We start from the raw sequence: 23,929 nt of genomic DNA on the forward strand, positions 1-23,929 counted from the left end.
GTTTGTGTGGGAGGATTCTCATAACAGCAGCATACCAACAGACAAGCCCAGACTGCTCGCTCTTAGTGAAAATTATGACTTGCTCATCTATGAATTTAATTTGAAAGGTGGAAGATGTGATGGAACCATTTTGTATAACTGTAGTGAGGAGGCCTTGCAAAAGCTTATTGAAGATCAAAATGTCAGTAAGTATTTACAGTGGTCTTTCAACATGTTTAAATTGTGACATTGCTATGTAATTTTGTATATTTCAGGGAAGATTCTTATATATGTGAAATCACGGTGGAGACCTGCCTTTCCAATACTAGCCACTAGCCACTTGGGGTTCCTGAGCACTTGTCCTTTTAGTGTCAAATACATACCAAATTTTGGAGACTTAGTACAAAAACGTAAAATATCTCATTAATAGGTTTTTGTATTATATGTTGAAATATTTTTTGGTATAATGAGTTACTAGTAAATAATATACATTAAAATTTCACCTTTCTTCCCCCCCCCCTCCCCCAATGCAGCTACTACTAAAAAGTGTAAAATTACGTATGGCTTGCATTTGTGGCTGACATTATATTTCTATTGGATAGTGCTGAATTAACACTGGTTACAGAGCTCTTTACTATGTTCCATTCTGAGAGCTGCAGGGAGCAGAAATCAAAGCACTTGGGCTTCTATTTTTAAGGCAGTAGCATATTTGCAACCCTTGATTTTAAGATTTCTTTTTCAAAAATATGTCTTTATTGATTTTAGAGGAAGGGAGAGAGATAGAAAGATAGAAACATAGATGAGAGAGAAACGTCCTGGGATTGAGGCCACAAGCCAGGCATGTGCCCTGATCGGGAATCGAATCAGTGACCTCTTGGTTCATGGTTTGACGCTCAACCATTGAGGCACATGGGCCCAGCCCTCCTTTTGCATTTTTTTTATAAAAAAAGCCTGTGATTGTTCTTGTGGGGTCTCTTGAGTAGTAAGCAGGCTTTTTGAATTTTTTGGTGTGTTGTCAGACTGGCCATAACACAAGGAACAAGAGACATTAGACCATCTTTCTTCACCCCCTTACCGACCTTTCAATATCTACTTGCTTAGGTAGATGTGAATAATAACTGCCTAGAGTTGGATTGAGTTAAGTGGTATGTTTTTTGTTTTACCTGTTTGTGTTATGTTGTACAAAATCAAATTTACCCATTGTAACAATGTGACCAATGAGTTTGAAATACTATTTTTTTGTTTCATAGGTATTTCCTTATTATCTTTGAGAATTCTGTCATTCCACAATAACACATCATTATTGTTCATCAACAAATGTATCATCCTACACATCATGTTTCCTGAAAGAGATGCTGAGATTAGAGTACTCAACTATTTCACATTACCCTTGCCTACACAGGCTGTGGACAGTATTATTGACATGCAACTCTGCAGAGGAATTCTTTTTGTTTTGAGTGCTTTAGGCTGGATCTGTATCCTTGGTGGCAAAAATGTTGATGTGCAGGGGAGGTGAATACCTAGAAAGAACCTTTTTAGGCTTTTAGTTTTAAGGAATTTGGGTGTAGGTTGATGGTTATTTTTTTAGTAAAAAAAACTTTTCAGGGAAAAAGATCTTTATGAACTTAATTATATTGATTCATATTCCATTCAAATACTTTTGATTGTATACATATACATATATGTTTTTTCATAGTCATAATCATCTTGTCTAACTTGTGTTCTTTTTAAATTGTGTATACTCTGCATTACCTATTTATTAAAATATGATTATTAAATATCTGTTATGTTCTTATTCCAGGAAAGTTTTTTTTTGTTTGTTTGTTTTTTTAAATATATTTTATTGTTTTTTCACAGAGAGGAAGGGAGAGGGATAGAGAGCCAGAAACATTGATGAGAGAGAAACATCCATCAGCTGCTTCCTGCACACCCCCCACTGGGGATGTGCCTGCAACCAATGTACATGCCCTTGACCAGAATCGAACCTGGGACTCTTCAGTCCACAGACCGATGCTCTATCCACTGAGCCAAACCGTCTAGGGCCCAGGAAAGTTTTAAATGCCCACTTATGATATGATATATCCACTCATCACAAGTAATGATTTCATCATATTATTGAGTAATATGATTTGTTTAATCACTTTTTTTTAAAAATATGGGCTTTTTATCTTTAGCAGAACCATAGATCATCAGCAAAATTATTTCAAAGGCTTGAAAAAATGACCTATTATGTGATTTTGGAAACTCATTTTATAAATTAAAGGAATAGGTGTTTGTGTGTGTTTTTAGATATATTAGCCTCTATCAAAACTTTTATACAAATGTCAAATTATTGGATTAACTTCATTTTTGTTGCCAGATTATAGAACTCCACTGTTCAACATAGTGCTAGGCATATGTGGCTTTTGAACACTTGAAATTGGCTAGTATGATTGAGGAACTAAATTTTTAATTGTATTTAATTATTTTAGTTAAAAGCTAGTGCTTGGTTCAGCTGTTTGAGAACTCTTAAGTATGTTTGGAACATAATTGAGATCAGGTATTTTCGGTGAAAATTTAGTGTCCGAATTAAGATATACTATAAGTGTAAAATACCAGATTTCTTTTTTTTCCCTTAATATATTTTTATTGATTTTTTACAGAGAGGAAGGGAGAGAGATAGAGAGCTAGAAACATCAATGAGAGAGAAACACCGACCAGCCGCCTCCTGCATACCCCCCACCGGGGATGTGCCCGCAACCAACATACATGCCCCTGACCGGAATCAAACCTGGGACCTTTCAGTCCACAGACCGACGCTCTACCACTGAGCCAAACCAGTTTCGGCAAAATACCAGATTTCTAACATTTATACAGAAAAAAGGATGTAAAATATATCAAATTTTTTTACTTATTATGTGGTGAGATGATATTTTGGATATATTGAGTTAATATATTGGATATATAATTAACATTAGGAACACAGATTTCTTTTTACTTTTTAAATAAGGTTACTAGAAAATTTACATTGGCTAATGTGGTTTGCATATATTACTCGTGGACAATACTGTTCTGGAACACTAGTGGAAAATATTACCAGTGTCTCAGCGACTGGCTCAGAGTGGGCATTCAGCAAGTATTATTGAATGGACTCTTATCAGGTTGTTTATTGGGCTATCAACTTCATCTGGTTTCTATAATAGGGGCAGATTCACTGTCCTTATACTTACAAGGTTGGATCTCTAGCCATCCTATAGTTTAAACTTTAAATGATTAGACATACTTAAAACTGTGATTTTCTTTAACTCTAACTCAAAGACATTTTCGACATTGTGGGTGGTACACATGTAGCTCACGTGGATTTAGCACTTCACCAAGAAGATATATGTGATGAGCAGCAACAGGAGCCAGCCAAGATTTCTTCCTTTACTTCTCTGAAAGTGTCTCAAGACCTAGATGTTGTTGTGATTGTCAGCTCCTCCAATTCTGCAATTGCTCTTAATTTAAACTTGTATTTCAGGTATGTAGATTGCTGTAATCTCTAATTTGAGGTAAATAATTTGAGCCATAAGAGGTTAAAAATGTATTTGTTAACTTTTCCTTAATAGTAGTTTTCTTCCTCTGCACACTACTGTGGATTAAGCCTGTAACCTGGGCCTGTGCCCTGACTGGGAATCAAACTGACCTCCTGGTTCATAGGTCGATGCTCAAACACTGAGGCACACATAGGTCGATGCTCAAACACTGAGCCACTGATTATCTTTTAAATTCACGCACATTGAAATGGGATTAATTAGAAGAAATAATTTAAAATTGCTATTTGCCCTTTCTCTATAATAGAAGTGTCAGAGATGAAAGAAAATTAGTAAAATGTATATAAAAAGCTTTCTCCTGTCAGAGTCTGGGACCCACCACGGGACCCAGAGTCAAGTCTCTGCCCACCCACATGCATCTCAAAATTGCATGAGACCCAGACCAGGCCAGCCCCACCCTTGTCAAGCCCTGCTGGGCAGGGGGAGTAGCCTCAGGTGGGGGGCATGGTCTGAGGTCTCCCATTGAACCCCACCAGGCTGATGGGGGGCCACAGCCTCAGGTCCCCCATCAAACCCTGCTGGGTGGGGGACGTGGCCTGAGTTCCCCTGACCCAGCACTGGAGGTGCACCTTGAGATCCCCTGCCAAGCCTCAGTGGGTGGGGGGCATAGCCTGAGGTCCTCTGTCAAGCCCTACTTGGTGGGGGATGCGGCCTGAGGTCCCCTGTCAAGACCCACAGGGGCTGGGGAGGTGTCCTCAGGTCCCTGCTGATTGCTTGTTAAGGCTCCTTAGGGAACTTGGCCTCAGTTGTGGGTGCAGCCACCTTTGTGATGGAGTGATGATCAATTTACATATTACCTCCATTATATAGGATTTCTGGATGTATATAAATTCTTCATTTTTATTTATGTTATTATATATGGCTTATGTCATTATATAAATGAAAAATAATGGAGCACAATTTTAAAAGCCCTTGGCTATTATACATTGTTTATTTCCCTTTTGCCTCACATTAGAGTAGAAGAGGAATGGGATTTCCCCTGTGTTAGAACTCTTAACGTGGCTCAGCATCCTGGCTTCCTTGGGGATTACTTTCCTCTTAAAGTAGTTTGACAGGATACAGTAAGCTAACTCTCTCCACCTGAGGATTTCCTCAGGTGTTTTCCTTGGAGAAGCCACACTTTTGGCTGTCTAAATACATTAGTAAAAATTGAGTGCTTATTTGTGTTGTTTCTAGGTTTAGGTAGTATTTTAGTTGCTTCTGATTTTATAATGTTTGAGAGGGGTGAGTGTGTGTGCATGTGTGCTCACACAAACACAGAGTAGCCTATATATTGTAACTGCTTATCTAAAAGTCAGCCATCCACAATTAGGACTTTTAGTATTTAGGACCATTCAAAATCATTTAGGTTTTTTGTTCCTAACTTAATCTGAATGAGATGAACAAATCCTTATAATTGTAATGTACCTTGATGGTTGTTTTAAAAAATATATTTTATTGATTTTTTACAGTGAGGATGAAGAGGGAGAGAGAGTTAGAAACATCAATGAGAAAGAAACATGAATCAGCTGCCTCCTGCACACCCCCTACTGGGGATGTGCCCACAACCAAGGTGCATGCCCTTGACTGAAATCGAACCTGGGACCCTGGAGTCCACGGGTTGCTCTAGGCCAGGGGTCCTCAAACTTTTTAAAGTGGGGGCCAGATCACGGTCCCTCAGAGAGCTGGAGGGCCGGACTATATGAACTACTAATTCCTACTGTAACACCTTGGCTGCGCTCACTGCCCAAAAAACCTGGCGGGCCGGATCAGACTCCCCTGGGGGCTGCATGTGGCCCGCGGGCCGTAGTTTGAAGACCCCTGCCTAGGCACTGAGCCAAACCGGTTAGGGCTTGATGGGTTTTATTGCTTATTGGATCACAAAAAAATGATTAATTCATTTTTACATACATAACAGAACTTCTCATCACTGTGATTTATTATATATATATTTTTAAATCTTTGAATAGGGATGATAAGCATATTCCCAGACTGTGTGCTTGTTAATCAATAGGTCATTTTTACTTACTAAAGCACACCTGTATGTGTAGTTACCTCCTGATCATCAGTAAGAACAATTTGATGGGTAGAGGGAAGGAAGCATACTCAGCCACTCTGGTCCTTGAGTGTAGGGTTCTGTTCCTCTGGCAGTACTCTGAGAGAACTCTGAAGAGGGCACCAGGCACATTCCTTTGAACAAATTTCCTTGAACTCAGCCATGTAAGAGCTACTTTTATTGTTTCCTGCAGTACATTTAGGAATCTGTTCTGTCCAGCTAAATAAGTGATTTCTGTTTATTAATTACTAGAGGCCCTGTGCACGAAATTGTGCATGGGTGGGATCCTTCTGCCTGGCCGGTGATGGGGCCAATTGGGGCCAGCAGGCTGCAGGTGGGACTGCAGGAGGTTGGCTGTGGGAGCACACTGACCACAGAGGGCAGCTCCTGCATTGAGTCTCTGCCCCTTGGTGGTCAGTGCATGTCATAACTAACAGTCAACTGGATGTTTGGTTGACTGGTTGTAACAGTTGCTTAGGCTTTTTTATATAGAAGATAGATAGATAGATAGATTTACATAAATGCTGTTTAATTAGTATAACTTATTTGGAGTTTACTGCTTGTTTTATTTTGTAAGTGTGCTTTGAAATCTCAAAGTGTTTCTGTCTTTCCTGCCTCATGGCTCTAGCTCTTCTTTCCCCTGATATGGAATATAGTTCCTCCTTTTCATTTTCTTAAGTCCTGTTCAACCTTTGATATCCACCTCTTTCACAAAGCCTTTTCTTCCCTCCCCCCCCCCCCCCAATTTGGATGCCTTTATTATTATTTTTTTTATTTCTTTTTTCTAATTTTATTGATTATAGTATCACATAATTGTCCTCATCCCCCCATTCCCATCCCAAACCCCTCCCTACATGTGTCCCCACCCCCCTGTTGTCCATGGCCACTGGCCAGGCCCATATGCATGCGCACAAGTCCTTTGGTTGGTCTCTCCCCCTTACCCCCACCCTCCCCTACTTTCCCTCTGAGGTTTGAGAGTCTGATCGCTGCTTCTCTTTCTCTGGGTCTGTTTTTGTTAATCAGTTTATGTTGTTCATTATTTCCTCTAGATGTGTGAGATCATGTGACCCAAGAAAAACCCTTGTAAGAACCTAAACTGAGACAAGCCATAATGATTATGCTGAGAGGCAAATGAATCAGTCTGTAGTGAGTTCTTTTCTGGGCCAACAGTTCTTTTGAGTCCCAATTTCAATGTCAAATAGTTCCTTATGTGTACATTTCAGCCATGATATTTCAGATCTGGTTGGTGGACAAATGGTGGTGATGCAGGGCCAACCATCTCTGGTTTGGTCCTGGGCATCCTTCAGCAACACGCAGCTGCTGTCTGCTGGTATGGCGAGGCGTCATCAGCATCTTCCATCTCTGAATTGTTTCTCTTCTGTCTTCATGGCTGTAGCACTTCTGTCTATTCCATTCCTCTCTGTTATAGGAATCCAGATGGTCTCAGAGTTGTTTTCTGAAAATATACAAACATATTCTCGACCAAAAGTTAATAAAGAGATATTTTCTGTAAATTTGACTTGGGATCCTTTTTCATTTTTTTTCCCCCCAAATGATTTTCCTCTGGCTTGTTTTGACACCATGTGTGTATTTCATGGGTATCTTGCTGTTAGCATTTTGAATGAAGGTTAATTTTCTAAAGTACAAATTTTTAGATGTAAATTACTTGCAGGATATTTTTCCTTACATGATATTCTTCCACTGTCACCCCCTTTTTAAATTTAAATAATAGGAGACTTTATAATGGAAATTTTATAATGTAGTCTAGATAGTTTTTACATTTTAATTATTTGTGCTAAACTATAACTGCTTTAGGTTCATAACATGTTATGCAATTTTACCATGAGATGCTCTGCCAATAAGAATTTTTGTTAAAACTTTAGGAATAGCTTTTTCTTTTTTTCTTTTTTTAAAATATATTTTATTGACTTTTTACAGAGAGGAAGGGAGAGAGATAGAGAGCTAGAAACATCGATGAGAGAGAAACATCAACCAGCTGCCTCTTGCGCACCGGGGATGTGCCCACAACCAAGGTACATGCCCTTGACCGGAATCGAACCTGGGACCTTTCAGTCCGCAGACCAACGCTCTAGCACTGAGCCATACCGGTTTCGGCAGGAACAGCTTTTTCTTATAAAAATCATTTCCTCTTGTAATTTTATACTCATTTTATAATTTTCCTCTTTGAGCTTCTAGTTTGAACTACCATCTGGCACTTACTTGTATAGTATTGTATTATTTCCCTAATGTTTTTATGCTTCCAATAGAGCTTGTAAGTTCCTTGGGAACCCAAACTCATGCTTTGTTCTCTCAGTGACCTTTTCTTCCAATTTTCCTTAGCTGTCCACTCTCATAGTCATACCTGGGCTTTGCCATTATTTGGAACTGGTCTTCCTTCACATCACTATTCTACACATCTCACTCATTGACCACACTTACCAAATTTTCCAGCTCACTTACTCAGGTACTCCCACTTCATCTGTCATCTGACCTCATTGGAATTTCCAATTCATTTACCTTCCATCTTCCAGCCCACTCCTATCTTCACTTCTCTATTTTTCAGCAGAAGTCCTATGATACAGTATTTAAGTAATTTTTTTCCCCCCACACACCCTAAACCAGGGGTCTTCAAACTACAGCCCGCGGGCCACATGCAGCCCCCAGGGGAGTCTGATCCTGCCCGCCAGGTTTTTTGGGCAGTGAGCGCAGCCAAGGTGTTACAGTAGGAATTAGTAGTTCATATAGTCTGGCCCTCCAGCTCTCTGAGGGACCATGATCTGGCCCCCACTTTAAAAAGTTTGAGGACCCCTGCCCTAAACTCTTGTTCTTGCCCTATGGTCTGACAAAATCTTTTTTTTTTTTTTTAACTCTACCTTTGTAGTCCCTGCACCCGAGCAACTAAGCACTTGTGTGAAAATCACAAAGAAAAATTGATACCATTGTAAGTTCACATTCAGGACTTTCAACTGGTCTCTCAATATTACCTAGAAATTTTGCAATGATTTTTTTTGTAAGCCCATTTTGTTTTTATTTCAACTAAGTTCTTTTAAATATCTTTTCCCCCCCCTAATTAAAACATTTATATTTACTTAGAAGCATTCAGAATGACAACAAAACCTGCAACTTTTTTTTTTTTTCAATTACAGAGTGATATTCAATTAACAGAACAACAGTTATTTCGTATAAAGCTGCATCAGAGACAACTGAAGATGAAAAAACTACCATCCCCATATATAACTAATTTGTGCTGTGCACCAACAAGAACCTGCTTTAAATTTCCATGCCAATTTACAACCCCCATACTGTACCTACCAGGCAAGGCTATTGAAAATACCACCACAGCTTTCTAAAGACACATTTGGTAGTGTGTTAACTATACAAAAAAGACACTGTACAGTTTAGAAACAAATCTTACACAGCCTTACATTTCAAATTTTTTTTCTTTAAAAGGAGTGAGTTGTGTACAAGGGGGTTAAATGCTTTATAGACAAGAAGAAAAAACTACTTTAGAACCAAATTATTTAGTTATTATCATCTACTTCATCATCATCTACCTCCTCCACTTCCTCCTCCTCATCTTCCTCGTCTTCTTCCTCTTCCTTCTTTTTCTTGCTTGTTTCAGCCTTGACAACTCTTTTTGGCAGTATCAGGCTTTTCTTTAGGTTGGTAGGCAGCAAAAACTCTCTTTTTGGCAGCATCAGGCTTTCCTTTAGCTCGGTAGGCAGCAATCTCCTTTCCATATTTATCCTTCTTTTCATGAGGCTGCTTGTCATCTGCAGCAGTGTGATTCCACATCTCTCCCAGCTTCTTTGCAGCATCACCAATGGATAGGCCAGGATGCTCTCCTTTGATTTTTGGGTGATACTCAGAACAAAACAAGAAAAAGGCCGAAGGAGGCCTCTTGGATGCATTGGGATCCTTGAATTTCTTTTTTGTTTCCCCTTTAGGAGGAATATAAGTTTTCATTTCTCTCTCATTACGAGCCTTGGCCACCTCTGCTATGTCTTCAAATTTTCCTTTCTCCTTAGCAGACATGGTCTTCCACCTCTGAGCACTTCTTAGAAAACTGAGAAATTGACTGAAGCATCTGGGTGCTTCTTGTGTTCCTTCCAGCAAGTTTGCACAAAGAAAGTATACGATGACATTTTGCCTCTCGGCTTCTTGGGGTCCCCTTTGCTCATGTTTAATTACTTTCCCTCAGCGAGCACGCAGTCACCCAGTGCCCGGCCGGCTCGCACTTGCCCAGGCGCTGTCTCTATGGAGCTCAATGCACTGCAATGGCTATCCAAAAATCTTAATTATTGAAAGTATTACATATGTCTCCTTTTTCTTCCCATTGACCCTTTTCCCCTCCCCCCCTTCAGGCCTTCACCACCCTATTGTCTGTGTCCACAGGTTATGCATATATGCATAAAGTTCTTTGGTAGGTCTCTTCCCTCTCCCTCCCAGATTCCACAGTCTATTCTGTGCTTCTATGTCTTGTGAGCCCTTTTTTAAATTTAATTTAATTTTATTTTATTTTTAGAAATATATTTTATTGATTTTTTACAGAGAGGAAGAGAGAAGGATAGAGTTAGAAACATCAATCAGCTGCCTCCTGCACACCTCCTACTGGGGATGTGCCCGAAACCAAGGTACATGCCCTTGACCAGAATCAAACTCGAGACTCTTCAGTCCAAAGGCTGACACTCTATCCATTGAGCCAAACTGGTTTCGGCATGAACCCATTTTTTGCAACAGTGTTTTTATGTTTCCATTTTCTTCAAACCTTCTACTCATTTATTTATTCCCAGCTCTTCTTGGGTGGCTGCTTCCTGCTTTATAAAGGAGTAGATCCCATTAAATTTCTTCACATTAAATTACAAACCCAATTTCCTTTACCCATCTTATCTGTCTTCCCTCCTATTACAATGGAAGGATTTTCACCTCCTATGAAAGCCTATCTCTCTGTGTGTGCTCTGGATTTCACTACTTCCCTCCTCAAGGACTGTTTTCCATTTGCTCTCTTTTTAATATTCCCAACCTCTCTTTCCCCTCCTTAACCTCTTAAGTATTACATCCACATCCAGGATGTAATCACAAGGTCCTAGCCATTCTATTGTTATAAATGTTTCTTAAATCTGTTCACTTAAAAAAAAATCTGTTCACTTAACTCCTCTGTCATCATACCACTATCATCACTTAACCTGAAATAGCTTAAGAGCTTTGAATTGGTCTCCTTGTGTCTGTTCTTACCTCCTCAGATCCATCGTCTATAGCACAATCAGTGATGTTGTTAAAATCTTATAAGAGGTATAGCCAGGTATTAACATCTGGGGACAGGGTATATACCTTCTCCATTTATCATCTTTCTCTCCCCCCCCCCCCCCCCCCCCACTATCACCCTTCCTTCTATAACTCACTTTCATCATCTCCTTGACAAATCCATGTCTATAATACCTTCAAATTGCTGAAAGGGTTAATAGTAATTTAACTAAGTGCCTGGGGTTTAAATGCGTTCGTTTTTCAACCCAGCTATTCTTCTGCATCTGACCACATCACTCCTCTGCTTAAAGCCCTTACTTAGCTTCCTTTTCCTCTCCACAAGCTAAAAACTAAAAGTTCTTAATAGCCCATAAAGCTCTGCATCATCTGTCCCGTCAATCTCTCTAATTTCACCTATACCACCTTGCTTCTCATTCACTATGTTTTAGCCACCCTAGCCTTCTTTGTGTTTTTCAAACATGATAGCCCTCGCTCTGCACGTATTTTCCCACACTCCTACTTTGTCTTCCTAGTTTTTATGCCTCTCCCCTGTCTTGGCCTGAATCTTTGTGGTGTCGATAAAGGTAATGCTTAAAAGCCCTCATAGCTGAAACCGATTTGGCACAGTGGCCTGTGGATGGAAAGGTCCCAGGTTCGATTCCAGTCAAGAGCATGTACCTTGGTTGCGGGCACATTCCCAATAGGGGGTGTGCAAGAGGCAGCTGATCGATGATTCTCTCTCATAGATGTTTCTAACTCTCTATCCCTCTCCCTCTCTGTAAAAAAATCAATAAAATATATTTTTTTAAAAAGCCTTTATAGTCACATTGACCTAATTCAAATCCAGCGCCACTGTTCCTCTGAGCCTTAGTTTCTATATCTATAAAATGGGAGCATATTTATTTCTTAGGGTTGTTGAAAGGCTTGGATAAGATAATTTATGTAAAGTTTTTATCACATCTGCAATATAGTAAACAGTAAATGCTCTTATATCTTTATAAAGCTAACTGCCCTTAAGGATGATAATTTTTAAAATTCAGATAAAATTGATATATAATATCTTATTAGTTTCAGGCATACAGCATAATGACTCTATCTATCTATCTATCTATCTATCTATCTATCTATCGAAATGATCACCATAGTAAATCTAGTTAACATTCATAACCATACATAGTTACAACAGGGTGAACTCTTAAGGCTGCTATGATTCTGTTTTAAGTAATGGAGATAAGAAGGAGTCCTGTTTAGGGAAACTTACTGTCTACACTGTCCCTTCTCTGTGATACCCTCCCTCACCACACCCCTAATTTTTAGCTGGAGTAGTAGTAACAGATTTGGATTTGATCATTTTTTTACTGTGTCTATTATTTTAAAATGTAGGCAACACCCAGGACACCTATTTTGTGAAAAAACTCTAGAAGATATTCCTATTGAAGGTGCTAAGGGGATAGACGAAGATGATCCTGTGAATTCTGACTACAACATGAAACTGACCAAGTTTTCCTTCCAAGTTGATAGGTACAGAAATCCTTTTTGGATTTACTTATTATTTTCATTTTTGTCAGAAATAGACACTTTTTTTTAAAAAAAGTGCATTTTATTTTTTGTTCAGTGTATTACTTAATTAGTGCTTTTCATTTGTAACAGCTGTGAGTTCTACCCTGTTTTCCAGGTCTTGGAAAGCCCAGCTATTATCATTGAATGAAACAATAAAGAGCTCTACAATGGAGGTTTCCCACTGTGCTCCATGGTTCCAGGATATTTTGCATTTGGAGTACCCTGAATCTAATAACCATTGTACCAGTGTGCCAGGTTGGGCCTTCATTCCACAGGACATAATGCACAGTCAGTATAGTTTTCCACAGAAAGGTCATGCCAAGACCAGTGATCCAGGAAGAGCATGGAAAACAATGCACATCAGTGAACAAGAGGAACCCATCGAGCTTAGATGTTTGTCTGTGACAGGATTCACTGCCCTGTTTGCCTGGACAGTAGGAAAGATGGGCTGTACCATTGTCCTTTGGGATTTGGAGATCGAGGGCATACAGTGCTTTTCCCTTGGCAAAAGGTGTATTCCTATAGATAATAGTGGAGACCAGCAACTGTGCCTTGTTTTGACAGGTGAGAATGTCTTGTATCAGGTTGTCTATTGCTGAGAAGATGTGTTTTCTTTTAATGCATTTTACTTCTGCCACCTGCTTGGCCCCTGTAGGCATTTGAGTTTGATATTTCAGACACACATTCATTCAGTACTTATGCCATAATCTCCTACAAAACTGTTGAATATTATGATTGAACTAACCATGTGTGTCTTTAGTACCCCACTTTTGGTAATCGCATATTTCTGTGTGTCAAGAACATGCTATTGTTTTATTTAGTAAACCAGAAATGTAACATCTCTTTAAGTAGTTAAAGATTCCAAGTATTGATTTTGCAAGATAATACAAAGTAAAAAAGTGAAATTTAATGCTGTTTCATAGATGGCATTGTTCTTAGTAGAATTTGACTTTTGGTCAGTGTTTTAAAAATAGAACACTTCAACAACATTGAAAAATCATGATGAATTAGTTGAAGTCATAATAGTACCTTGTGTTCAATAAATATATTTATAATTAGTTCTGAAGTGTTGGATAATTAGAAATTAATTCTCGCCATAATCCTCAAGCCTAAGTCCTACTAATTTATTAAAGCTTACTTTTATTTTTCATGTAGAGAAAGGACTCTCTCTGATTTTGTTTGGTTTGACCCAAGAGGAATTTTTAAATAGACTAATGATCCATGGAAGTGCCAGCACTGTGGACACTCTCTGCCATCTCAATGATTGGGGCAGGTGCTCAATCCCTATACATGCACTAGAGGTAACAAATGTCTATAGAACTTTACATTCTGTCATATATTCTTATATGACTCAAGATTTGGGAGAATTCACTTAACCTAGGAGCAAAAAACAAACAAAAAACTATAGTCTTTATCCATCTATTTGCTTAGTTCTGGTTATTTCATTACCCTAATTCTACTTAGTAGTATACATTTTTTGGCTTTAAAAGATATAAAATTATAATAATACTTAAGGAAACAAAGGTACAAGAAATAGAAGCAACAATAAGCCAATGAGATTAAACAAAGTGGAAGCAAGCTATGGGAAGCTTAAATAGGTGTAATCTTTTATTCCTACCTGGTAGTCAATCCTACTATAGAAACATCACCTGAATTTTTATAGCATACTAGAGGCCCATTGCACGGAGATTTGTGCAATAGGCCTTCCATCCTTTGGCTGCTGGTACCGGTTTTTCTCCTGCACCTGGGACCCAGGCCTTTGCTCTAGCCACTGCCTTCCATCTTCACTCCGGCCAGAGCCTCCAGTCTTCGCTCCATCCAGAGCACCACTCCTGTAACTCCCTCCGCCCTTCCCCACCCCTCCCCGGTGTCCAGCCTTGTCCAGCCACTCCACGCCTATATTATGCTGTCCAGAGGCCCAGAATGACTGGTGGGCAGGGCTGCTGCCATCTTTGTTGGGTTAATTTGCATACTCACTCCTGATTGGCTGGTGGGTGTCGCAAACTGATGGTCAATTTGTATATTTCTCTTTTATTAGTGTATATTTTAATTCACAAACACAAGTTTTTATTTAATTTTGATGGTCAAAAAAATTTTTTTTGGGTCACTGATAGTTTTAGTGTTATATCTAAGAAACCATTGCCTAAACTGATTTACTCTTAAGAGTTTTTTAGTTTTAGCTCTTACAGTTTAGGTCTATGATGCATTTCGATTAATTTTTGTATATGGCATAAGGAAGACATCCAACTTAATTATTTTTCAAGTTCCAGACCATATGTTGTAAAATTTACTCTTACATAGCAAAATAATCATTGTAGAAAGTTTGAGTAATAGGGGGAAAGGAAAATTTGCTTTTATCCCATGAGAATTTTTCTCACTTTCTTTCTTGTTCAGCTGAACATTTAAAGATTCACACACAAACATTTTTTTAACATCTGTGATTTCGAAATATTCTCTATGGAGAGGTTCCTCAAGATACCTAGTCAGACCTTTGTAATAATATGAACAATAAAGATTGATTAAAAAAAAAAAAAAAAAAAAGATACCTAGTCAGAAATGGTAGCCTTTTTTTTTTTTTTTTTTTTTTCCGCCTGCTTTTCAGTTAACTTTATATCACACTGCTTTAACATGTTAATTTAAATAGACTATAACATAATTGTAAGGGTGATGCACAGGTACCTAGCATTGAATTGTTTTAGAAATACAGAACAGTAGAGCTGAAAAGGTGTTTTTATCTAACCGTCTGTTTCTGCTGAAGCAGAAACTAATGTTCAGAAAGTTACAGATACCTGCCCCAGATTGCAGAATTAGTCATTGTCTAGAACCCAGGTGCTCATGGAACAAGATAAAGATAGGTTTGTGTCTTCAGTCTCAGCACATTTAAGTTCTGAAGTTTAAAAATATTTTTTTGTTTCCTGACTTTTTTCCTGTTGTAATTGTTTTCTGATTTTCCTCCCATTTCAGGCTGGAATAGAAAATCGTCAGCTGGACACAGTAGAATTCTTTTTGAAGAGCAAGGAAAATCTTTTGAATCCATCCCCAAAATCTTCTGTACCCGATCAGTTTGATCACTTTCCATCACAATTATATTTAAGAAGTAAGTAAAAGAAAGATGTCTACATTTGTGTTTAGTATTTTATTTTTTTGTTGTTGTTAATCCTTACCCAAGGATATTTTTTTCATTGACTTTTTTTAGAGAGAGTAAAAGGGGGGAGGAGGGAAAGAGAAAGACACAGCGATGTGAGAGAGACACATTGATTGGTGCCTCCTGCAGGTGCCCTAACTGGGACTAGGGATCAAATTTGCAACCCAGGTGTGTGACCTTAACCATGAATCAAATCTGTGATCCTTCAGTGCACCAGCTGATCTTTAATCACTAAGCACACTGTACATCTCAGACAACTCTGCATGGTCACTGATTACCTTTTTAATCATTTTCACATTATCGTTGTATTTTCTGATTTATTTATTTACCAAAACTCAGTCATGAGATTTCATTTATTGGAAACTTGAGTTGTGAGAACATATAAATATTCTCATTCTAAGTGGGGTGTTTACTGTTCATGTCCTGAACTGTGTTTTATATTTTTAGTATCAAGGAAGAGATGCTCTTTCAAAATCAAGAGGTATTTATACAAAATAGAATAAAATTTATTTGCAAAATTGAGTGCCCTTGCAACTGTCTGATGTACAGTGATAGTGCAGAGCTGTCTGGGATGTGCAGTGACAGTGCAGAGCTGTCTGGGATGTGCAGTGACAGTGCAGAGCTGTCTGGGATGTGCAGTGACAGTGCAGAGCTGTCTGCGATGTGCAGTGACAGTGCAGAGCTGTCTGGGATGTGCAGTGACAGTGGAGAGCAGTCTGGGATGTGCAGTGACAGTGCAACTGGCTGAGTTATGGATTGGGACTTGTTATAAGAATTTTCAGCCTGACTCATCTGCTGTATTACCAATACTTTTCAAGATTTAGGCTTTCCTTTTTAATAAGTGGAAAAGCTAGCTTTTATTCTTGGGCCAGGTAGCCATACATATCCTATCCTCAGAGGCATAGGGTAATAAAGTATGTTTTCCCCGTACATAAGGTTTATAATCTTACTAGAGGCCTGGTGCATGGATTCGTGCACTGGTAGGGTCCCTCATCCTGGCCTGTGCCCTCTCGCAATCTAGGACTCTTGGGAGATGTAGTAGTGTGAGAAGTCACAGGCAGTCGGGGAGGAGCTGGAGCTCAGGCCATGTGCTGCACCACTCCTGCTCATCCCGGCCCCACTGCACCTGCCTCTGCGGGTGCTTGGTAGCGCAGCTGCAGAGGCGGGAGAGGCTCACACTGCCGGAGCTGCACTCACTAGCTGTGAGCCCAGCATCTGGCACTCCTGCTGTGAGAGCACACTGGCGCCAGGGGACAGTTCCTGCATTGAGTGTCTGCCCCCTCATGTCATTATGCGTCATAGCAACCGGTGGAAACCGGTTCGATCACTTAGGCTTTTATTTTTATATATATATATATATATATATATATATATATATATATATATATATAATTTTTTTACTTGATGACATATTATAGATATCTTTTTTGTTAATAACAGATATGCTAATTCTTTATGGGATTAGCGAACATTTGGTTCTGTTCAAAATTTCCACAGAGACATTAGGTCCAAGTCCAAAGGTCCTTGAAATTTGGTCCTGTCATAAACCTCCATGAGCATATTGGTTCATTCCAAATAGTCCTTGACATTTGATCCTGTCAAAAATTTTCATACCGCCCTGGCCAATGTGGCTCAGTTGGTTGAGTATTGCCCCATGCACCAACATGACACTGGTTCAATTTCTGATTAGGGTAAATGCCTGTGTTGTGAACTTGATCTCCAGTAGGGGGTATGCAGGAGGCAACTAATCAATGTTTCCTTCTCACATCGGTATTTCTTTCTCCTCCCTTCTTTTCTCTCTAAAATCAATAAAAACATATATTTTTTTAAAATGTCCATGCTTAGGAAACATCCTTGGGTTCAAACAGCCTATAACATTTATTTATACTTTTGGTTTATAGGATTAATACATAAAAAATACTATCATGTTGTATTAGTCCAATAATTGTGTTGTGGCTGTATGGCCAATAATAATTCTTGCCCCAGTAGTCTCACAGTCATGGCACATGGGATTAAGGAAGATGAGTGGCATGGACTGTCAGTGATTATATGGTTGTTATACACTACTTTTTTGGTGGTCTGCGATTTCTCATCAATTCACTGTTACCTGCATTGCTCTGCCCCAAAGGATAGGAGGATGAGTCTGGAAATAAGTCTGGGAATAGCTTTATCTGCTCTCCCAGAGGAAATCCATGTTTCCCATCCTTCTCACTCATGCAGATAGTCCTAGAGCTGATGTTGAGATAAACAGATAAACTTTATTAGGGCCTGCAGCTGACAAATTGGAGATTCAGGGGCCCATATTTCTTGCTTTCACCTGCAAGTTAAGGTAATGGTTTTGGAATCAGACAGGCTTAAGTTCAAATTTTGACTCTGCTACTTATTTTCAAATTGCTTGGGCAAGTTATTTATTCTCTCTGAACCTTAAGTCCCCTCATCTATGGAAATGGAGCCGTAACACTTAACTCTCAAGTTGTTGAAAGGAATAAATGCCATAGCATTTATAAAACTTAAGATACAGTAGGTGGCAAAATGATAGTTACTGTATGCAGTACCAGTAAATAATGACTACCCTGTTTCCCCGAAAATAAGACAGTGTCTTATATTAATTTTTGTTCCCAAAGATGCGTTAGGTCTTATTTTCAGGGGATGTCTTATTTTTCCATACGCTAGGTCTTATTTTTGGGGAATCACGGTAGTAGTAAGTAGAATCACTAAAGTTTGCAGATAATAAAATTTTATAAAAGTTTTGTGAGCTTTTTTGAGAATTAAACATTAGTCATTGTTTTTCTTTTTTCCTTTAAGAGGAAGGGAGAGAGAGAGAGAGAAATATCAATGATGAGAATCATTGATCGACTGCCTCCTGCATGACTCTTACTGAGGACTGACCCCTCAACTGGGGCATGTGCCCTGATAGGAAATTGAACTGTGACCTCCTGGTTCATAGGCTTATGCTCAACCACTGAGCCACACTGGCTGGCGGTCCTAGTTTTAGCTTTTAAAATATTGCAACATGTTATTTTTGGATGTTATTGGGAATATCCTGTTCTCCATGTTAATTAATTTCTTTCATTCTTTCTCAGATGTGGAAGAGCTGACACCAGCATTGGATTTACTCTGCACAGCAATTAGAGAAAGTAATTCTGAAACCCAAAGCAAAAACTTTTCAGAACAATTACTTAATCTTACACTGTCCTTCCTTAACAAGCAAATAAAAGAGCTTTTTACTCACAGTGAAGGTAAGAATAGCAGCAAAGAAGGGTGCAATTCTCTTATTCCTGTGTTAGAGCAGAGATATAAGTGAGATATAAGAGAGCATGTAAGCCAATGGAGTGTCATTTACTAAAGTTGGGTAAAATCAATGTGTAACTGAGTGAGTGATATGGGCTCTAACACTAGGAAAGTTGGCAGAAAGGACTAAGCATTGTGAGAAGGGTTATATTAAATCACAGAGCTAATTGTAAAAGGAAAAAGCTCAGATTTTTTTGTTAAAAATTTTTAAAACACTGAGTTTGAATTTTGACATTTTCTAGAATTCTTTCTAGAATATATCACAGTGACATATTATGTCTATACACACACAAATTTTTATATATATATGAAATTGTTATGTTGGTGTTTTCCATAGAGTTAGATGAACATCTACAGAAAGGAGTGAACATTTTGACCAGCTACATTAATGAACTTAGGACCTTCATGATAAAGTTTCCTTGGAAGCTAACAGATGCTGTAGATGAATATGATGTAAAGGAAAATGTCCCCAAAGTACAGGAGAGCACTATATGGGAGAAACTCAGCATTGAGGTAAATATGAGTAATTACCACTTCTTTTATTTCCCAGATTCATAGGATCTTAGAAAACAATAAAGGAAACAGAAGTTAGACTCTATACTGTGATTCAGAAACTTTGGCAAGGGCTTTAGGTTTTGGAGATTTTTAGAAATCTCTGGGCACAACATCAAATTTATGTTTACAAGCTTTGTTTATTTAATTCAGATTCAGATAGGCTCCCTCTTAGTACCACATCTGCCTACTTGGCTCCAGAGACAAACACCCAACCCTGAACCCATGAGCAACACTCCCTGAATGGCTAGGGCCATTAAGTCTTATTTTGTTTTTTATATGTATTGTTTATTTACTTATTTATTTTGTGGGTTTTGTTTGTTTTTAAATATATTTTTATTGATTTCAGAGAGAAAGGGAGTCTGTGATCTCCTGGTTCATAGGCTTATGCTCAACCACTGAGCCACACTGGGAGAGAGAGAAATATCAGTGATGAGAGAGAATCATTGATAGGCTGTCTCCTGCTCACACCCTTCTGGGGATCAAGCCTGTAACCTGAGCATGTGCCCTTGACTGGAATCGAACCCGGGACCCTTTAGTTCACAGGCCAAAGCTCTATCCACTGAGCCAAACCAACTAGAGCTGTTTGTTTTTAACCCTTGCCAGGATATTTCTCCATTAATTTTTAGAAAGAGTGGAAGGAAGGGGGAGAGGCAGAGAGAGAGAAACATTGAGGTGAAAGAGACATCGAATGGTTGTCTCCCACAGGCACCCCAACCAGGGTTGGCATCAAGCCTGCCCTTGACTGGAATCAAATCCAGCACCTTCAGTCCGAGGGCCGATGCTCTCTCCACTAAGCCAAACCGGCTAGGACAGAGACCTGACCTTTTTACTGTAGTATCCCTAGGGTACTTGTCCTCCCCCATTCCCATTCTGCACATTTCCTGTGGCAAACTGTCCCCTAACTGTCCTGTGTGCTCCATCCATCCATTAAGACTATGCCCAAAGAAGCTTGTTTCCCTCCCCTATCCCCAAAGGACCCTTCCACCCATTCTTACAAATGTCATGTAAGAGCATTTGTGTAAAAAAAAGGGAGAATTGGGGGGAATCTGGTGATCCAGTGTGGAATTAGGCACTGCTTTTAGCTGGGACTAGTTATGGACTCCCTGTCACCCCAAAGAAACCCTTCTCTTTCTGCTCTAGCCTGCTGGACTTTTGTTTGTTTTTTAAAATATATTTTTATTGATTTCAGAGAGGAAGAGAGGGAAAGAGAGAAATAGAAACATCAATGATGAGAGAGAATCGATTGGCTGCCTCTTGCACATGCCTACTGGGGATCAAACTCGCAACCTGACTGGGAATGGAATTGTGACCTCATGGTTCATAGGTTGACACTCAACCACTGAACCACACTGGCCGGGCAAGGGACTTAAGCATTTGGACTTAAGCATTCTGCCTGATATTTGAATTGCTGCTTGTGACTCAGTCTTAGGAAACTTTTATTTTATGACTTTATCACCAGGAAGCATACTTAATTTGAGTCCTATCTCAGATTCTAGTTAAGGTATTTTGCCAGTTAAATTTTCTGTGCTCATTTGCTTGCCTCTCTTTTTATAATAGAAATTAATACTACCAAACTGTACTGGACTAGGACTGAAAGAATCCCTCCACCCACATGGAGAGTGTTGGCATAGGAATGACAAAGGCCAAATTAACTTATCCCACTTGATCAGTATCAATAGGGAGGGAAAGGGATAAGGTTGAAAGGCTGCCAGGTTCAAAGGACTGCTGTTCTTGGGATGGAAATATAGGGAGGTAAAGTACCTAGTGTAACTGCATTTTCTGTATCTCATTATTTCTCTAACCAAAAATTACTTGATTTTTTTTCTACTTTATCTGGCTTCTCTTTTCCAGTTTCCTTTGCATGTTTCACCTTCTCTTACCCACTCCACATTTCCCTTTAATGTCTTTCAAGGCTCAATCCATGGTCCTCTGCTCTTTTTACTCAAAATCACTGGTTTTTAATTTCGAGGGAGGTTATAGTCTACTTTAACTACTTGAATTCTGCCTCCAAAAACATACATGTTAGTGTATGCTTATGCACATACACACAATTTTGCACATGATTTAATGGGATTTACACACTCCTCAAAAGCCCCTTGTTAAAAATACTTCATTTCTAATCTCTCTTGGGTTTAGGCCTTCAATTTATGCTTGATTTCTTCTTACTTATATTATTGCAGTAACCTAATGCCTTACTATCTTTTAAAAAAATATATATTTTATTGATTTTTTTTTTACAGACAGGAAGGGAGAGAGATAGAGAGTTAGAAACATCAATAAGAGAGAATCATTTATCAGCTGCCTCTTGCACACTCCCTACTGGGAATGTGACCGCAACTGAGGTACGTGCCCTTGACCAGAATCAAACCTGGGACCCTTCAGTCTGCAGGCCGATGCTCCAACCACTGAGCCATATTGGTTAGGGCAATGCCTTACTATCTTGAGCTTAAATCCCTTTCCGTCCACTCTCCACATTGCTGTCTGAATATTCTTTCTAATATCCTATCTCATAAAAGAGTAATATGCAAATTAGCCATCATTCCACAACAAAAATGGTGGCACCCATAGCCACAAGATGGTGGCACCTAGTGCTCTCAGTCCTGCTGGAGTCCCCCCAGTCTCAGGGAGGGCTGTTGCTGAGAGCCTGCAGAGTAAGCGGCCTGGTGGAATACTACCTAGAGGTCCTCCTGACCCTTTATAAAAAACAAAAACAAATTCACTCCCCATGGCCCGATCCCCTGCCAGGAGTGGCAGCCTGGGCTAGGATCTCAGCCTGGGAGGGGAGCGCACCCCCACGGCATGATCCCCTCCCAATGGTGGCAGCTTGGGTCTCAAGTACTGAGTCACCAGCCAGGCAGATATGGAGAAATCTTAAAATGTTTCTTATTTAAAAATATATATTTTATTGATTTTTTACATAGAGGAAAGAAAAGGGATAGAGAGCTAGAAACATCTATGAGAGAGAAACATGGATCAATTGCCTCCTGCACACTCCCAATGGGTATGTGCCCGCAACCAAGGTACATGCCCTTGACCGGAATCAAACCTGGGACCTTTGAGTCTGCAGGCCAATGCTCCATCCACCTAGCCAAATCAGTTAGGGCTGTCCAATATGTTAAAGAAAAAACCCTATCTAATTACGGGAATATTCAGGGGAGAGCATTTGGGGGTGACTGGGTTGTCAGGGGAGGGAAGTTGGGGATGATCGGGCTGGCAGGGGAGCAGTTAGGAAGTGATCAGGCTGGCAGGCAGAAGTGGTTAGGGGCAATCAGGCAAGCAGGCAAACAGTTGGGAGCAAGCAGTCCTGGATTGTGAAGGGGATGTCTGTGCCCGTTTAGGCCCGATCCTTGTAGTCGGACATCCCCCGAAGGGTCCCAGATTGGAGAGAGTACAGGCTGGGCTGAGGGACACACCTCACTCACCTGTGCATGGGGCCTCTAGTATATAGATATATGTCTATTAATATGTAATTATACAGTCTCACACCCTTTTAAGATCCTTCAGTGTTCCACATGAGTTTCAGGATAAAATCCATCTCACACACACAATGCACTTCATGATGGAACCTCTACTTTTCTTTCAAGTCTTATCTGCTACTCTCCCTGTTTTATTGAGTAATTTGGAATTCCCTGAAGACTTGATGCTGTTTTTTGCCTTTATATCTCTGCACATAATTTTCCCTCTTTTTGGAACTCTTGTTCTCTTTTCTCTTATTTAGATGCTCCTCTTCTGAACCCTCCTCTCTAGGACCCTGAGTGACTGAGACCCAAACTGCCATACTGTATCTTCTCCTTTATCATACAGAACTATAATCAGCACTTCATTTGTGTGTCTTCCACAAGTCTAAAAGTTCCTGGACTGCAGGGTCTGTGTTTCAATCAACTTTATATCCTCCATGCAAAGACCCAAATGTAGTAGTAGATTTGAAGTAAAAGTCCTGTAGTGGGTGGGTCCTCAATAAATATGTAAGTCATGTTGATAATCATAAAATGGAACTTAAAAGGCAGATTTTCACCCCCTTTTCCTAGGAAGTTATTGCCAATGCCATTTTAAACAACAAAATACCAGAGGCACAAACTTTCTTCAGGATTAATAGTCACTCTGCTCAAAGACTCGAAGAGCTGATTAAAATAGGCCTCGATTTGGTCTTTGACAATTTGAAAAAGAACAATATAAAGGAAGCCTCTGAACTTCTAAAGAATATGGTGAGTGCATAATCTGTTTGTCTGATCTTAAAGTCCCTAAAGAAAGAAAAGATCTCTGTGTACTTAATATCGTTTCTGGTTAATATAAGTATGTATTTATGACTGCTCTGGTCATTGGGAAATCAGTTGATTCCAGCCAGTGTGTCATTTATCTCATTCATAGTTGCAATGGAACTGCATCCTAATATATAAAAACCCTGGGTCCGTCACATCCACAGCAACCGGAGGTTCGACCAACCAGAAGTCAGTCCTTCAGTCATCGCTGGGTTGCCATGGTGACCAGCACTGACTGCTGCAAGCTACAGGCTCGGTGACCCAGCACTGACTGCTGAAGAGCCTGCAA

General features: G+C 39.5%; 1 protein-coding gene and 1 pseudogene across 2 annotated transcripts in view; one reads left to right on the forward strand and one right to left on the reverse strand.

Annotated features, from left to right (window-relative positions):
• The window catches only part of SPG11 (SPG11 vesicle trafficking associated, spatacsin), an 82,481-nt gene that overhangs the window by 4,612 nt on the left and 53,940 nt on the right, over positions 1–23,929 (forward strand). Inside the window, exons 2-11 of the mRNA XM_084902659.1 lie at positions 1–185; positions 1,230–1,454; positions 3,277–3,478; positions 12,214–12,351; positions 12,506–12,954; positions 13,546–13,691; positions 15,355–15,487; positions 18,619–18,774; positions 19,164–19,339; positions 23,410–23,586. Coding sequence (XP_084758785.1) covers positions 1–185; positions 1,230–1,454; positions 3,277–3,478; positions 12,214–12,351; positions 12,506–12,954; positions 13,546–13,691; positions 15,355–15,487; positions 18,619–18,774; positions 19,164–19,339; positions 23,410–23,586 — 1,987 coding nt within the window. The remainder of the gene's footprint in view (positions 186–1,229; positions 1,455–3,276; positions 3,479–12,213; positions 12,352–12,505; positions 12,955–13,545; positions 13,692–15,354; positions 15,488–18,618; positions 18,775–19,163; positions 19,340–23,409; positions 23,587–23,929) is intronic.
• Positions 8,778–11,664, reverse strand: LOC311632431 (high mobility group protein B1-like; annotated as a pseudogene). The gene has a single exon. The product of its transcript is annotated as a high mobility group protein B1-like (transcript).

Source organism: Pipistrellus hanaki, assembly GCF_964339955.1.
Source record: "Pipistrellus hanaki genome assembly, chromosome: 1".
Classification (NCBI taxonomy): domain Eukaryota; kingdom Metazoa; phylum Chordata; class Mammalia; order Chiroptera; family Vespertilionidae; genus Pipistrellus; species Pipistrellus hanaki.